The following is an 18,472-nucleotide window of genomic DNA, read 5'->3' on the forward strand; positions in this document are numbered from 1 at the left end:
TTCTCCTTCCTGAAAACCTTCTGACTAATCCTGATATTTTAGAATGTATATTATGGGAGTGGATCTGGTAAAATCTTTCTATTGTTAAATTCTAATACTGTTATCTTAAAATGTAAATTGTGGGGGTGGGTCTGGTAAAATTTTTACAACCTTGAGACCTTCTTTTGATTTATTGTAATAACCAATTAAAAAAGTATATAAATCCCTTGCTTAGACTAGGGAAGGTGGTCCTCCCCATCTCCCTTCTGATCTCTGTGTCAGAAGCTTTCTCTGTCCCTTTTTCACTATAATAAAACTCTGCTACACAAAAGCTCTTGAGTGATCAAGCCTGGTCCCAACTCCTGAAGCAAAAATCTTCTTCAGAGATCACGAATCTGACATCATTCACCATAAGCTATCAAAGGTATACAATCTTATAAAAAAAACTGATAGCAACCTGGTTTTATCCACAATTCACAGCAAAAATACTGTATATAGGAGAACAGAGTTTCCTTAAGGAAAGAAATATGATTTATCCATGTGTCATATCCAGTGAAATTTCACTGAGGATTTTTTTTATGAGTTATAAGATCCACAAGAGGCAAGAAATTCACTCACAGATAGAAGTATCAGTTATACGATGACATTTTACACAGCATTCCACTAATTTCCCTTTTTAAACAACCTTGCTATTACTTATTATGATCAGCATCCTCAATTTACATGCATGTATAAATACATTAAAAAAAAGTACCTATTTTTTTAATACAACTAATATGTGTTTTCAAACGTTTTACAACAATACAAGCAATTTAGGTACTGCTCATCTCTTTTTCCTTCAGGAAATTTGTATTTTAATCAATTCTTCTTAATTTATATTTTTATACAGCATGTAGTGTTCAGATCTGGCCTTCCTGTCTAGCAATTAGCCTTTTAACAATATTTACTACTTAGCTAGACAGCATATTACTTACTGCCTGCTTCAATTCTCCATGCAAACTCTCAAATGGTAAAGAGAACATTTTAAAGGACACTTCTTAAACCTTATAAATATCTGGTAAGAGGCCCTTAGTATCACATCCGTCAACATCTATTGGGAACATCTGTCATTTGAACTAAGACAAATTAATTCATCTTCAGAAGTAATCATTGTCATTTTGTCTTCATCAATCACAATAGCACTAGGATGAAAAATTCTAAGAGGGTATTTTGAGTAAGAGTTTTCCAAATCCACACATTTCAATTTAACATAATCACAAGGACTTTATATATACATCTTTGTAATACACACATGTAACAGAACACAGCAAGCAGGAATCAGAAAGATGCCTGTCACAATTCATAAGCAAGAGAGATCAGGACACTCTTAAGGAATTACACTCTTATTTATAGGTCACTTACCACTGAAACTTGATAAACAGTGTTCACAACATATTTCTCCTCTTGTCTGATACCTCCCTAAAGTGTCTTACCATAGAATGGATTAGACTTTACAATCATAGGGAAAACTGAGGTGAGTGTTAGGTTGACTAGAAATAAGCCCAAGTAACGCAGTATTGCCCAGATAGGGAGTGAAGTGGCTGTTTTGACTTTAGTAACTTGACTTTTCATTCCTGGATAGGAGGTGTCAAGTGAAGACATAATAATGCTTTCATTAATTTGATGATTTTACCTTCTTCACAATAACTCCACTAACCAAGAATGGAGGCCCAAATCAAGGTTGTCCCCTCAATGCAGATGTATATATTAAATTGTAGGCCATTAACAATTTGGCCTTCACACAAACCACAAAATACCTTCAAGAAAAAATTTTAATTTAAAATACATTATTGACATATTCCTTACCCATAAGTATATTTATAATAAAATAAAATCAGAAGAAATAAAAAATAAGCAATAAAATTTAACAGCAACTCTTCTCAGTAAAAGCCTTTAAATATAACATGAAAAAACTAAAAAATCTTAACTTAAAAAATGATTTTTGCTACCATTTAGCAATGTCATCACATGGCTACATGGATTTGAATTTCCCTTCTTTAGACACATAATTGCTCTTGGACTAGGATACAATGGTGAGGAGGTGAAACTGTACATCCTCGAACACACCAAATCAGCAGAAATAAATCACAACTGTCCTGCTCAGGTGTGAACTTTTACTTAGAACATGAGGAGTTGAGTTCTTTCTCTAACTAGATCCACTTTAGTTCCAACTGACAGACAGTAGTTACCCTCACAAACCTGTAAATGGCTCTGAGATCTTCCTTATACAGTACATGCTTTTACCTTCTGTCCTACAATACAAAATATCTCTAGAGATTTAACTACATTTCACCTTCCCCAGCTCTTTTGCCAATGTGATCCTACTGTTGTGCATCCCTCTAAAGGAATAGATTCTTCTGGATAGAAATAGCAAATAAATGGAAAGAGACCACACATGACAGTTAACTAGGAACTAAAATGCCAAATACTAAAAACACACAACTGGAAATTAGAAGAGCAAAGAAAGAGGGGCAAACATCATGCATTAAATACAGAAGAAATATGTTTTTACAGAAAGAGAAACCACAGATGGGGAGGAGGGTTACATTATTCTCTCATTTTATAGACTAAGTGTCTTCACTTTTGACCCAAATTATACTGTAAATATCACCAAAAATAAAATTACCTTTTGAGTAACAAGAAAATATTGATTTACTGAATTAAATATCCCACCACCTCACTACACCCAGCAATGTGAGTCACAGAGAAAAGTAGAGCATTTACACTTTTACACTGAAAAGGATTTTATCTAATTAAAATTAGATAATAATATATATCACATAAATAATATGATATTCTGTTTGATACTACTAAAAATTTCCCTTCTGTATAAAGCATCTAGAGTAGACACTAGTTAAAGGAAATTTTAGAATCACTAGTCTTACCAGAGCAACTTCACACCATCAAACAATGCACACCCACCTAGCAGCATATGCCAAAACCCTTGGACACGAGAGTGAAGAACCACAATGCCATAAAATGTTTTCATTGTTAGAATTATGCTAATCTTTCAGTAAATCACTTTAAATATTGCATCAAATCTTTGCTCAAAAAGGTTTCTCTGCCCTATCTAGAGGGCCCTACTGCTTTAAAAATCCACTTTAACAGAAACAAAACACTTACCTCATTGGAGACAGGATATTTTCTTCAGTTTCAGAGGAGCAAGTACAAATAACTCATTTACATAAACATGTGTAAAATGTGTTTTGGCCAGAGTGAATGAGATGTTATCAAAATCCCTTTCAACACATCCCCATCATCCTTATCATCATCAGCATCAATCAGCATCACCCACCACATCAGGGCAACCTTCTCTCTTCTTCTCCATCCCTCTCCCTTTGATTTTCTTACCTCTCTCCCTCCTTGTACTGACTCCAATCTTTTCAAGTTCAAACCCTGAAAGAGGGGAAAAAAAAAAAAAAAACTACATTTATTACTGATGGCAAAGAAGAAGTAACTAGTACCAGTGAGAAATTTTAAAGTGAAATAGTTCATTTAACAAAGACGATCTGAAGGCAGATTAATATTTCATACATATGATAATGTCCATAACTAAGTCTTCAAATATGGTATCAATGCACTTTTTTGCTAAATCCCAAGACATTAAGTAAAAATAAAATACAAAGCATTTTTTTTGTTTAGTAATGATTGTCGGTCTCTCAGTGAAGTCACAATCTAAAAGGATTTGCTATGGTAGTAAGCTTTTATTCTATTGCTTTGCACTTGGCACATCCTGGAGCCCAGATCTGAGTTAAGGTTGATAAAAAGAATTAGCTTCATTTGCAGCACTGATGATCATCTAGGAAATATTCAGAATTTTATCTCCTGAAAAAATTTCTCATCTTTTATTATCATAAATGCTTTTTACATTAAAAGAGGAGGGATTCCTGTTAAATCCCCAATAAATACTAAGAATAATTAAATGAGAGAAGACTCTCTCTTTCTTCGCATGCCTATTGCAAATATGCTTGTGGCACTAGAGTCAGTCTGTCCATCTGTCTATCCTCCCTAGAAATACTGCTATTTAGAAAGTGAGATAATGGAACAAATTGCTCCCTCCTGCAAATCCAATAAAGGGCTTCCACGGTGGCTCAGACAATAAAGAATCTGCTTGCAATGCAGGAAACCCAAGTTAATGGGTTAGGAAGATCCCCTGGAGAAGGGCACGGCAACCCACTCCAGTATTCTTGCCTGGAGAATCCCATGGACAGAGGAGTCTGATGGGCTACAGTCCATGGGATCGCAAAGAGTCGGACACGACTGAACAACTTTTCAAAACAACAATAAATACAACAAAAGTTTCAATTACTGTTATTTTCCTTATTGTAGTAGTTTTGTATGTGGAAGGAACAATATGAAAATTGCAGTGACATATGGTATCATAGTACCTAATTCTTTCTTTTTACCTTCCTTCCTTTTTCTTCTACTTTTCTCTCTCTCAATCACACCCATAAATTATTTTACAATACATATTTATTTGGTATGTACTGTGGGTCAGACACCATGCTAGATACTAGGATTATCAGTAATAAATATTCCTCAAAGTTTAGGAGATCACTGACTACACACACAAAACTGAAGATAAAACTTTAGGATAATGATGCCAGGTATACAATATTCTCTCTTAGCATAGGATGAAAGAGACAATTCAGTCAATGAATCAGCAAATACATAAAGGACCACAGAGGAGAATCACATCTAAACAGTGGTAGAGGCTGAAGAGGCAAAGCAGAACAGCATGCAGCACTCTAAAAACCTGGCTACACAATGTCTGGTGTCTGGATTTATAGCATATTCATTTCTAATGATGACTCCACCCAAGACTAGCCGAGCAGGTAAATATATTTTAACAAAATTTCTAGGCAATTCACATGCATATTAAGAGTTTGAAAACCACTGCACTAAGAGGTCTATGAAAGGTGAATGGTTTAGTTGGCATATACTGTGAGTGGTGCATAAGAGGCGGAAAATAGGCTGAAAAGTTGATCAAATTGTGAAGTCTTAGACTGTTCTTCAGGGCTTTCGTGGTGGCTCAGATGGTAAAGAATTCACCCGCAATGCAGGAGACCCAGGTTTGATCCCTGGGGTGGGAAGATCCCCTGGAGCATTTACGTTTAAAAATGTAAAAGATTTATAAGATCTGATGAGAAACCGGAGTGTTAATGTTTAACACATTTTCAAGTGGTTTTTAAGTTATCTCATATATTAAACATTTCTTGAATTGTTTGATAAAAAATAAGAACAAAATATTAAATAACTCCACTTTGTTTAAAAAATATGACTATTACACTAATGATTCTAGTAAAGGCTCTAGGATCAACCTGACAAATAGTCATTTTTATAAATAAATGACAGGCTGACTTCTGAGTGCAGAAAATTATCTGCATTTGCAGGATACACTTTGAATAGCTTTTACTGACTATGCCAAAGCCTTTGACTGTGTGGATCACAACAAATTGTAGAAAATTCTGAAAGAGAGGGGAATACCAGACCATCTTACCTGCCTCCTGAGAAGTCTATATGCAGGTCAAGAAGCAACAGTTAGAACTGGACATGGAACAACAGACTGGTTCCAAATATGGAAAGGAGTATGTCAAGGCTTATATAGTCACCCTGCTTATTTAACATAAATGCAGAGTACATCATGAGAAATGCTAGGCTTGATCAAGCACAAGCTGGAATCAAGACTGCTGGGAGAAATACCAATAACCTCAGATATGCAGATGACACCACCGTTATGGCAGAAAGTAAAGAAGAACTAAAGAGGCTCTTGATGAAAGTGAAAGAGAAGAGTGAAAAAGTTGGCTTAAAGCCAACATTCAGAAAACTAAGTTCATGGCATCTGGTCCTATCACTTCAAGGCAAATAGATGGGGAAACAGTGGAAACAGTGACAGACTGTTTTTTGGGTGGCAAAATCATTGCAGATGGTGAGTGCAGCCATGAAGTTAAAAGATGCTTGCTCCTTGGAAGAAAAGTTATGACCAACCTAGAGAGCATATTAAAAAGCAGAGACATTACTTTGCCAACAAAGATCCATCTATTCAAAGCTATGGTTTTCCCAGTAGTCATGTATGGATGTGAGCATTGGACTATAAAGAAAGCTGACCACTGAAGAATTGATGCATTTGAACTGTGGTGTTGGAGAAGACTCTTGAGAATTCCTCAGACTGCAAGAAGATCCAACCAGTACCCCCTAAAGGAAATCAGTCCTGAATATTTATTAGAAGGACTGATGTTGAAGCTGAAACTCCAATAGTTTGGCCACCTGATGCAAAGTACTGACTCACTGGAAAAGACCCTGATGCTGGGAAAGATTGAAGGTGGGAGGAGAAGGGGATGATAGGTTGGATGGCATCATCAACTCAATGGACATGAGCATGAGTAAGCTCTGGGAGTTGGTGATGGACAGGGAAGCCTGGCATGCTGCAGTCCATGGGGTCACAAAGAGTCGGACAGGACTGAGTGACTGAACTGAACTGAAATTTCATATGAAATAAAAAATATAAAACAGAACCTTAGAACATTTCTTAACCTGGAAGTGTAGGCTAAAAATAAATTCTAAAATGAAATTCATGCTCATAACTTTTAGGATATGGGAAACAATGTTATGATGTACTTTTGAATTCAGACAGACGTGCTTAAATCTTTGCTTTGGTATCTTCTTTTGTGTTCTCTCTAATGAATTACATGATACTTTTCAACCTCTTCTTTATACTTGAAAAAAATAATAAATGTAATGATTATTATGTAGTTGCTATAAAGATTATATTAGGCAATATGTGTATAGCACTTAGCAAAGAGCCAGGAGGAACAGCATATTCCAAAATAGTAACTGCTATCTGGTCTTTTTGTTATAATTCTTATCATTATTACACTCATACAACATGTCTAAATATAAGATCAATTTGAGCAAAATACCCTGATATTGTACTCTTCTTTTGAAGAATGTAAATTATCACTCTTTTCTTTAACTCCTTGATATATTTATATTTGTAATAGTGTTTTAAATTTCTTGTCTGTTAATTCTATCATGCCATTTCCATTTCTATTATTATTGGCAATTATTTCCCAGTTATTAGTCACATTTTCCTATTTTTCCTTATGTCCAATAATGTTTTTATTGGTTCTCAGATATTGAGATCTTACTCTGCTTAGTGTTAGATTTGTTTATTCTCTTAGAAGGAGTTAGGACTGTTTCTGCAAATGATTAAGTTATTTGTGGGTCCAACCAACTACAAAACTTGTTTTAACGACATTTTAGGCTAAGTCTGAAGTTGTCTTTAGAGTTATTTATCTTTATTACCAAAGCTCAACCCTTCTGTGCTCTCTACTGAATATTCCATGTATTCAAAGAAAATTCACTACTCTGACTGATAGAAATTCAAAAGATTCCCAGACCTAAGGAAACGTTGGGAATTCTATTTAAAGTTCTCTTGTAATCATTCTTTTCTAGCAGTTATTCTTTGCCTAGCCTTGTCAAATTTCACTTGACATATGTGAAGGTTGTTTTTCAAATAAAATTCTCAGAGTAACACATATGTAGATTTCTAGAGCTCTTCTCTGTGTATTTTCCTCCTTTCTGGTAATCAGACCTACAAATTCTAGCTGCCTGTTCTCTCCAAACTCAGACAGTTGTCTCCTCAACTACAAAATTTAAGAACTCTATAGTTCTGTCTGGGCAGTCCTTCCATGTACCAATACCCGAATTTCCAGCCTTCCCGTTTCTTACCACTGCATTTCTTCTTAAATAGTAGTATGATTTCGGGGAAGAAAACACACTTTTGGAAGATGAACACAATGTTGAACTCTTTCAGTTTGGTGGTTGTTGAGCCACTAAGTTGTGTCCAACTCCTTTGACCCTGTGGACTGTAGGCCTCCAGTCTCTTCTGTCCATGGGCTTCTCCAGTCAAGAATACTGAAGTGGGTTGTCATTTCCTTCTCTGGGGATCTTCCCCACCCGGGGATTGAACCTGGTCTCCTGCATTGCAGGCAGATTCTTTACCAACTGAGCCACCAGTTTATCTATCAAGAAAATGATGTGGGGATGGAAAGATATAGAGAGTTGTACTGGATGGCCATTTGTAGAGCTCTAAAATCTACTATCTGTGCCGTGCTTTAATTTTAAGACAGACAGTCTGGTTCTCTTACAGGTTCTTACTACGCATCTTTCTAGTACGGCTTCTTAGTGAGACAGATAAACTATTCAAGAAATTAAGAAATTCCAAAGAGTTTGACCCTGGTGGCCTAGACAGTAAAGCATCTGCCTGCAATGTGGGAGACCTAGGTTTGATACCTGGGTCAGGAAGATCCCCTGGAGAAGGAAATGGCAACCCACTCCAAGACTCTTGCCTGGAAAATTCCATGGACGGAGGAGCCTGGTGGGCTACAGTCCATGAAAAAGAGTCGAACACTACTGAGATACTTCACTTCTTCTTCAATAAGTTTGAACACAGTTTGATAAAAATACTCTCAAACTTATTTGGTTCCTAAATTCTGGTTTTCTTAATTTGGATATCTAAATTTTCCTCTATCAGATTGCTGCACACACTTTAAATTCAGTGTCAAGTTTCAGTTATATTGCTGATTAAAAAAAAACAAAACAAAAAAGACCTTAGTTGTAAATATGGCTTTCCAACCTTAGTCATATTTAACATTCATTTTGTAAGTGATAGTACTGAGATATGTGACTAGTCATAGGTTTACAGAATAAACTTAGAAATTCAGAAACTTTCCCAAGGCTGGTGACCCTACTTAAAAACTCCAAGAATTCACTCTTACATATAATTTTCAGTCTTCCTTTAAAGTTAATGAACATAGTTTAAATATTCTTTGTCATCTCTTATAACTTTTTTAGGCCATTATATTGGGAAAACTGTTTTTCTTATATTATATTGAAATATTTATGTCATAGAGAGATTTGTGTTCAGCTGTTTTAAAGTTCTATGGAGTTCATTAAGATTTGAACTAAAATCCATCCAAAGACAAAAAAGAAAACATTCAAGTGTAAAAAATTGTCAAACTGTTTTTCTTTTTTTATTTTTTAAATTAGTCATGTTGGTCACCTTTGAAACTCTGTATCATGGTATCTGTAATTCATTCACTGGAAACTTTGCATTGCTCTTTATTTTCCTTCTCAAAAACCAATATATGTCATTGCTTTTGGTGACTTTGGCCCATTCCTCTGTCATTTTAAAAATGGAAAACCATTCCATATTTTTTTTTAAAGTAATATTGTCATTACATCACAGAATACTTTAAAATGTCCACATATTTAAAACAGTATATATTTGTTGAATTTTTACTAGATGACAGGCATAATGCTGAGCACTTTACATGACAATTTTTATTCCTCACAATTACTTTCTATTGTAAGAACCACTATTAATTCCCATTTTTGGCATAGGGTCATTGAGGCAAAGAGATTAATTAACTTGCCTAAGGAGACACAGCTAGAAGGAGGTGGAGTTAATTATTGAGCCCAGAGTATTTGACTTAGAGCTCCTTTTGCAACCAGTATACATAGTGCCTCCAAAAATTACTACTATTTTATGTCTTACATGTATTGAGATGAATGTCTAATATGATAAGACCAATATGTACTTAATAAGTAGATGAGTACACCTAAACACAGAATTATATTAAGTTCACATGTATCATGTCATTAAGAAGTAAATGCAAGATAAATTTTTGGCTTTGAATTCATTTAGGATTTGGAAATAACTGTGAGAAAAAAAGTTAAAGTAAATGAGATTGGATTCCAGAGTTCTTGATTTCTTGGAAAGAAATGTAAAATTCAATTGAAATATTTCCTGGGGCAGACAAAGATTAAAAGAAAATTAATTCAACTATGTGGGCATAAATAACATTGCATAGAGCTTGTCTGTGATTATCGTTGCTTTAGGCTAACTAAAATATTATACAAGTATAGTACTTCCATACCTCCAGTTTTCTAGCAGTTCTCATTTTGGTATACTGCATGTTAAATTTCTTCTGCTCCAGGGATTTGGGTCCTCATATTCCATGAGTTTATATACAATGAAATTTGCCCTAAAACTAGAATATTTCCAGTATTTCTGATGTTCACAGCTGGCTCATCATTGGTGATAAAGGTGTCTTTTCATTTCTGATACGAGACTAATCAACAACATAGAATTTCTATTAAGATTTCATGTAATATTATTTCTTACAACCTCTATGTTTTATTCTAATTCTTAAATGGAAAATTAAAGACACAGTTTCAGAAAATAAGTAATCTCAGATATTGCCAATGAAAATTGTAATGTTTTAGAAACCCTCATGGTGGTAACATCAGTCTAACTGCGAAATTTAACAGCTATGGCCAGGACTCCTAATGAGTGGAATGTGGCACTGCTAAATATTTGAAAATCTATCCCTTGATTAGGCTAAGCTAATTGAAATAGTAGTCTGTCTAGTGAGCTGTGTTTTATATTCTTACTATGGAATATAAAAAGAGAGAACTTCCTAAAGTAGTTCAAGAGAGAGGACCAATAGATAGAACATGTTTGTCTATCAATCTGTATTTCTATAATGCCTGAGCCCATCTCTTTCTAAATCCATTCATATCACCCGTTTACAGAATCTGTGTTTTCAGTGTAGTCCTTGTTCATGCCAAGCATTGTTTTAACATAGACTTCGGAACCAGGTGCTCATCGCAGGGGACCTCTCTTCACCTAGATGCTTGTACAACTAAACCCACAGCTTCTAGGTGTATGCTTACATCTTACCTTCTCAGGGAGGTCTACTTTATCCCCTTATTCAATATTTTATTCTACTCCCTCCCTACTTCACTGCAAGGGACACTTAAATCTCTTAATATACTGAATACATCTATCACTATTGTATATTACCAATCTTTTCAATCTGTATTTAAGTGCTACAAAGGCAAGCATCAAATCTTTGTTGCTGTGTTTTCCAGATTATCCCAATTGTTTAAACAGTGCCTGGAGAACGGTGAGTGCTAAAATATTTAAATGTTTGTGAAATAAATGGAAATTTATTTTTCAATTTATTCATGTATCTAAAGTTTTACCTAATCTGTTCTATGCTAAGTCACTTCAGTCATGTCCAACTCTGTGCAACCCCGTAGACGGCAGCCCATTAAAATATTTAAATGTTTGCTGAATAAATGGAAATTTATTTTTCAATTTATTCATGTATCTAAAGCTTTACCTAATCTGTTCTATGCTAAGTCACTTCAGTCATGTCCGACTCTGTGCAACCCCATAGATGGCAGCCCACCAGGCTCCCCCGTCCCCGGGATTCTCCAGGCAAGAACACTGGAGTGGGTTGCCATTTCCTTCTCCAATGCATGAAAGTGAAAAGTGAAAGTGAAGTCTCTCAGTCGTGTCCGACCCTCAGTGACCCCATGGACTGCAGCCTTCCAGGCTCCTCCATTCATGGGATTTTCCAAGCAAGAGTACTGGAGTGGGTTGCCATTGCCTTCTCCGAATCTGTTCTATATTAATTTATATTTGTAAATTGTATGGTCTGTTAGCTTTAGTGATATAACAGATAAAATGTTGACATCCCTATTAAAGTTAAATCAACAAAAAATCTAAAAATTCATTTATAATTTTTAAATTTTCAGCATTTTCTCATCACACTAAATCTTTTGACAAGACCAAAGCAAGTGTGCTGTTAGGTTTTCAATTAAATATCTAAGCAATAATCAGTAACAAATTGACTATAAGAATTTTAGGAAAAATTATTGATTTCAGAATATCCCTTGAAGCATAATTCATAACAGGACAGTATTCCCTTTCTACCAAGATGACAATGATTATTTCAGGATAAAAACTAAACTAACATATGCAAGTCTGGACAAAGCAAGTTCAATTAAAATAAATAGTATGGATTACTGGATTCTATCTATATCTAGAGTAATTATTCAGCTTTATCATAATTCTTAGAAAATTAAAGTTTAGTTCAGAAAGACTGAGTCTAGACTATGAATTGAAAACAATGCCAATTTATAAAATGGTAAAGTTACATATGATTATATATAATGAATTCTCAGTTCAGTTGCTCAGTCATGTCCGACTCTTTGCAACCCCATGGACTGCAGCACACCAGGCTTCCCTGTCCATCACCAACTCCCGGAGCTTATGCCCATTGAATCGGTGATGCCATCCAACCATCTCATCCTCTGTTGACCCCTTCTCCTCCTGCCTTCAATCTGTCCCACCTTCAGGGTCTTTTCCAATGAGTCAGTCCTTCGCATCAGATGGCCAAAGTATTGGCATTTCAGCTTCAGCATCAGTCCTTCCAATGAATATTCAGGATTGATTTCCTTTAGGATTGACTGATTGCATCTCCTTGCAGTCCAAGGGACTCTGAGTCTTCTCCAACACAAGAGTTCATAAGGATCAATGAATTCTAAATGATATTAAATGGGTTTTCGATACTGACACTGTCAGAATTTTGATGAAAATTCAAGAGAAGCTGGAAATGCTTCTATTTAACTTTTTCATTCATCTGCTTGACCGGTTCATATTCTATTCATGCACTTTCCTGTGTCACAACACTTCTTTGTAGTCTGCATTAAGATTCTTTTTGTTCATCAGAGCCACTGTTATTAATAGAAATCTCAACATCTCATCTCAATTCTTTAAAGTTTCCTTTAAGTAAAGAGTTTATGAATTAGATCACTAAAGGGACTCTGCAAAATGCTCACTGCTCAATTATGACCCAGAGTTGAGGTCTCAGTTGACTTGTTGGGTGCACCTCTCCAGGGTGCCCTCTACTTGCTGAGGCTGCAGTTCTCTGGCCAGCAGCCTCTGTATTTTACCTCAGTGTTTCTGGCTGCACTGAAGTGAAAGGATGAATTTATATGTTTCTTCCTTCTGAAAAAATATACAAGCACCCAAGTGTTAATTGCAACATTATTTACAATAGCCAGGACATGGAAGCAAACTAAATATCTATCAACAGAGGAACAGATAAAGAAGGTGTGATACATATATATAATGGAATATTACTGAGCCATAAAAAAGAATGAAATTATGCCATTTGCAGCAATATGGATGGACACAGATTATCACAGTATGTGAAGTAAGTCTGACAAAGAAGACCAAATATTGTGGTATCACTAATATGTGGAATCTAATTTTTTAAAATGATACAAATGGACTTATTTACAAAATAGAAACAGACTCACAGATTTAGAAAACAAACCAATGGTTACCAAATGAAAACAATGGGGAAAGGGATAAAGTAGGAGCTTGTACTATACATAACACAGATAACCAAGAACCTACAGTATATAGCACATAGAACTATACTCAATATTTTGTTATAACCTATATACATTAAAGAGACTGGATCTTTGATGCCTTTTTAATTTCTGTCACTGTCACTAAAACTCAAATTGGATTCACTGTCTCAGAAAGATATCCCGGGCCATGGTGATACAAAATATGTTGTTGTTAGTCGCTCAGTTCAGTTCAGTTCAGTCACTCAGTCGTGTCCAACTCTTTGCGACTCCATGAATCACAGCACGCCAGGCCTCCCTGTCCATCACCAACTCCCGGAGTTCACTCAGACTCACGGCCATCAAGTCAGTGATACCATCCAGCCATCTCATCCTCTGTCGTCCCCTTCTCCTCCTGCCCCCAATCCCTCCCAGCATCAGAGTCTTTTCCAATGAGTCAACTCTTCGCATGAGGTGGCCAAAGTACTGGAGTTTCAGCTTCAGCATCATTCCTTCCAAAGAAATCCAGGGCTAATCTCCTTCAGAATGGACTGGTTGGATCTCCTTGCAGTCCAAGGGACTCTCAAGAGTCTTCTCCAACACCACAGTTCAAAGGCATCAACTCTTCGGCGCTCAGCCTTCTTCACAGTCCAACTCTCACATGCATACATGACCACAGGAAAACCATAGCCTTGATAGACGAACATCTGTTGGCAAAGTAATGTCTCTGCTTTTGAATATGCTATCTAGGTTGGTCATAACTTTCCTTCCAAGGAGTGTCTTTTAATTTCATGGCTGCAGTCACCATCTGCAGTGATTTTGGAGCCCCCAAAAATAAAGTCCGGCACTGTTTCCACTGTTTCCCCATCTATTTCCCATGAAGTGATGGGATCAGATACCATGATCTTTGTTTTCTGAATGTTGAGCTTTAAGCCAACTTTTTCACTCTCCTCTTTCACTTTCATCAAGAGGCTTTTGAGTTCCTCTTCACTTTCTGCCATAAGGGTGGTATCATCTGCATATCTGAGGTTATTGATATTTCTCCCGGCAATCTTGATTCCAGCTTGTGTTTCTTCCAGTCCAGTGTTTCTCATGATGTACTCTGCATTTAAGTTACATAAGCAGGGTGACAATATACAGCCTTGACGTACTCCTTTTCCTATTTGGAACCAGTCTGTTGTTCCATGTCCAGTTCTAACTGTTGCTTCCTGGCCTGCATACAAATTTCTCAAGAGGCAGATCAGGTGGTCTGGTATTCCCATCTCTTGAAGAATTTTCCACAGTTTATTGTGATCCACACAGTCACTCAGTTGTGTCCAACTCTTTGTGACCCAATGGACTGCAGCATGCCAGGCTTCCCTGTCTGTCACCATCTCCCAGAGCTTGCACAAACTCATGTCCATTGAGTCGGTGATGCCATCCAACTGTCTCATTCTCTGTCATCTTCTTCTTCTCCTGCCTTCAATTTTTCCCAGCACCAGGGTCTTTTCCAATAAGCTGGCTCTTCACATCAGGTGGCCAAAATATTGGAGCCTCAGCTTCAGCATCAGTCCTTCTGATGAATATTCAGAACTGATTTCCTTTAAGATGGACTGGTTGGATCTCCTTGCAGTCCAAGGGACTCTCAAGAGTCTTCAACATCATAGTTCAAAAGCATCAGTTCTTTGGAGCTCAGCCTTCTTTATGGTCCAACTCTCAAATCCATACATGACTACTGGAAAAAAATCACAGCTTTGACTACATGGAGCCTTGGTGGCAAAATAATGTCTCTGCTTTTTAATATACTGTCTAGGTTTGTAATAGCTTTTCTTCCAAGGAGCAAGCATCTTTTAATATAAAATACAGAGAGCATCAAGAAGAGAAATCTCAACAAGAAAGGCATCTTAATGGTATTGAAGACTCACAGAGCAATTTACAAATAAACTTATCTTAAAGAAAAAATGAGAATCAGAAAAACATTGAATATATGTATATATATTAATGAAACACTTTGCTATATACCTGAAACATTTTTTTTTTGGTAAAGTCAAACAAGCAGTTAGGAGTAAATTAGTGATAGAACATCCATATGAATTTTTTGTATTTCAAAAGCAAGAAAATGAATTGTGCTTCTCTTATTACTTGCCTTTTAAGTCTATTAATTTGAGTACTATGGCTTGCATACATTTTAAGAGGAATGGATTATATCTTTTAGTTTTCATTTGTTTGCCTTAGCTAAGCAAACAAATATTCTGGAAACACCTTAAGATCCCTAATTGCCAAGGTCTCTAGGCACATGAACACTTGTATGCATGTTTTGACCAGATAAGGAAAATATATTTTAGCTATTAAAATAATTTGAAAACAATCCATCATCCTTTTATTCTATAGTAGTCATACAAAGGTTATTTTTTTAACCATTCATGCAAGTCATAACAACTTTTCTTCAACTCAGTCTTTTAGGAGAGTTTGAGATTTCAGGTACGGACATGTTTATATTCTGTATATTCTAAAGTTATCATCTTATTAATGAAAAGTTTTTCTTATTTGCCTTTCACATTCTTTAGTTATGCCATTTCTTACAAGGAACATTCTAGAATAACAAGCCCATTCCCTCTCCCCCAAATATGGTGCTAATGAATTTGTTTACTCATACACACAAAGTGTTTCGGGTAATTTCAGGCATTTTAGCTGGAGAACTTTAGGGAGCCTTGAATACACTGAATTGAGGGATTGAAAGGACCATCATTCTTATAATGAAAACCATTAACCCATATAGTTAAAAGAATCTGCTCAGGGCTTTCCTTGTCGCTCAGTGGCTAATGCAGGAGACATAGGTTTGATCCCTGGTCAGGGAAAATCCCACATGCCAGGGAACAACTAAGTCCATGTGTCACAACTATTGATTCTGACTCTAGAGCCTGAGAGCTACAACTACGGAGCCTGCGTGCTCTAGAGCCCGTGCCCTGAAACAGGAGCAGCTACTGCCGTGAGAAGCCATGTACCTCAACTAGAGAGTAGCCTCTACTCTTGGTAACTAGAGAAAAGCCCCTGTAGCAAAGGAGACCCAGTACAGCCAAAAATAAATAAATAATTATATATAAAAAAGAATCTGCTTAAAGATACCTAATTAAAGGCTGTAGATATAGGATCTCCACTTTAACTGCCTAAAGCACATAACTGATACATTTTCAAAGGTAGCTCATTATCCTTCCCAAAGCTCTCTTTGAGTCTTTATTGATAATAATTTCTTGTGGATGGCATATAGAGTTGCCATTTTTAACAACTAAAAAAAATGCTCAAATTTTAGAGCTTCTCACTGTTAATCTCAATTTTTCATCCAAAACTTCTTCAGTCTCATGGAGATCTTCAGTCACTTGAGCCTGCCACTTTCTCATTGTTTCTCTCTAATTTCCTTCTTTTTCAGCTTAGAATCCAAGGACCATGATTATCATCAGGTTGACACAAAAACCTTACAAAATTTGGATCCTTTTCATTTCTGTTATACTTCCCTAGCAAAGCTAAACTCTGGACATCACCTACATAAGGTATAACTGTATCTAATAACTATATGTTACTGGAGAAAAACAGAGTGTTGTGTTTAAATTTATGATTACAAATTTGGAATTTTCTCTCAACATTTTCTAAAATCTGAGTATTTATTGCTTTCAACATTTTATACCAGCTGTTACCATCTTGTAATGATCTCCCCCCACAACCCTCATAGGTTTGTAGCAGGGATCCCCAATGTCCAGGATCTAATGCATGATGATATGAGTTGGAACTGATGTATGATACTAAAAATAAAGTGCATAGTAAGTGTAATGTGCTTGAATCATCCCCAAATCGCCCCCTGTCACTGCCAGTCCATGGAAAAATTGTCTTCCATGAAAATGGTTCCTAGGGATAAGGAGGTTGGGGACTGATGGTTTATAGGGTTATCTTTTTGTCATTGTTATATTTAAAATATTAGATAACTAACAAGGACCTGTGGGATAGCATGGGGAATGCTGTTCAACATTCTGTAATAAAGTAAATGTGAAAAGACTGAAAAAGAATAGATACATGTATATGTATAACTGAATCCCTTTGCTGTACACCTGAAACTAACACAACATTCTTAATCAACCATGCTCCAACATAAAACATGTTAAATAAATAAAATGATATAGATATGTTATTAATATATAGATACTAATATTTGCAATTCAAATCCATTCAGAAAAAAATAAATGAAAAAACTTGCTTGTTCTTTTTTCTCACTGATCTTGAGAAATTATTTGGACCTCTGAGATCACATTACTTTTTCATGAAAATTAGATAATTACGCTACATAGTCATATCTTTTTTAACTCTAAAACACTGAAATTGTATTTTCTTTAAAAAAATAAATAAAAATAAAAAATTAAGCTTTAAATCTCTCAGTTTTAATATTTGAGATTTCAACTCAAGAATTTTATCAATAGTTGTGGCCTCTGCCTGCATAAAACTAATGTATCACCAGTTTTCTTTAAAAATCTCCTTCTATTCTAAGAGCTCTTCAAAATATTAAACAAGTAACCAGTGTCAGTATGAGTGTATTACTTAAACTTTGCTGTAGATATTTTATATGTTTAATAATTATTACCTTGCAAATTGGCATAAAATATCCATTTAAAGTTTCCACTTTTAAATATAATATCCATAATGCTTTTGAACTGAGCAACTCTACTGAAGTCTCAATATTAAACAAATAAATCAGATTGTGTCAACATCCACTGCTGGAGATCTTACTATATGAAATGTATTTATTTCTGTCATTATTAATTTCTAGGAACAGCAAAACAGATCAGAAAAATAAATGTTTAGTCTTAGACTGCACATCAGAAAATGCACCACAGCTTAAATTTTCACTTGACAGATCAATGTTCCATAGTGTAATTTAATGTCCTCCCAAAGCCAAAGAGCAACCTTAAAATAAAATGACAATTTCCATTTCCCTATAGTATCTACTCTAATCTAACTGCATTTTCATCATGCATTTCTGGAAACTGGATCTGGCTTGGAAATCTATAAACATTAGGAAGACAATGTTACAACTATTTGGAGTATATAATTAACCTCCCAATCTGATGGTAACATAACATTTTCTGAAAATCAGGTGATGTTTTAAATACATAAAGTGCAATCATCGGATTTCCATTCAAGCTAGCCCAGTGATGTGTTATAGTAATAAGCTGATTAAACAAATGCTATGGCTACATTTGGCAAGGGTTAGCCATGA

General features: G+C 35.6%; 1 protein-coding gene across 3 annotated transcripts in view; it reads right to left on the bottom strand.

Annotated features, from left to right (window-relative positions):
- The window catches only part of CCSER1 (coiled-coil serine rich protein 1), a 1,492,403-nt gene that overhangs the window by 487,565 nt on the left and 986,366 nt on the right, over positions 1–18,472 (bottom strand). For all 3 annotated transcript variants that reach the window (XM_027544062.1, XM_027544063.1, XM_027544064.1), the window contains exon 10: positions 3,370–3,414. In XM_027544062.1, coding sequence (XP_027399863.1) covers positions 3,370–3,414 — 45 coding nt within the window. The remainder of the gene's footprint in view (positions 1–3,369; positions 3,415–18,472) is intronic.

The sequence above is a fragment of the Bos indicus x Bos taurus genome, chromosome 6 (assembly GCF_003369695.1).
Source record: "Bos indicus x Bos taurus breed Angus x Brahman F1 hybrid chromosome 6, Bos_hybrid_MaternalHap_v2.0, whole genome shotgun sequence".
NCBI classification, from domain to species: Eukaryota; Metazoa; Chordata; class Mammalia; order Artiodactyla; family Bovidae; genus Bos; species Bos indicus x Bos taurus.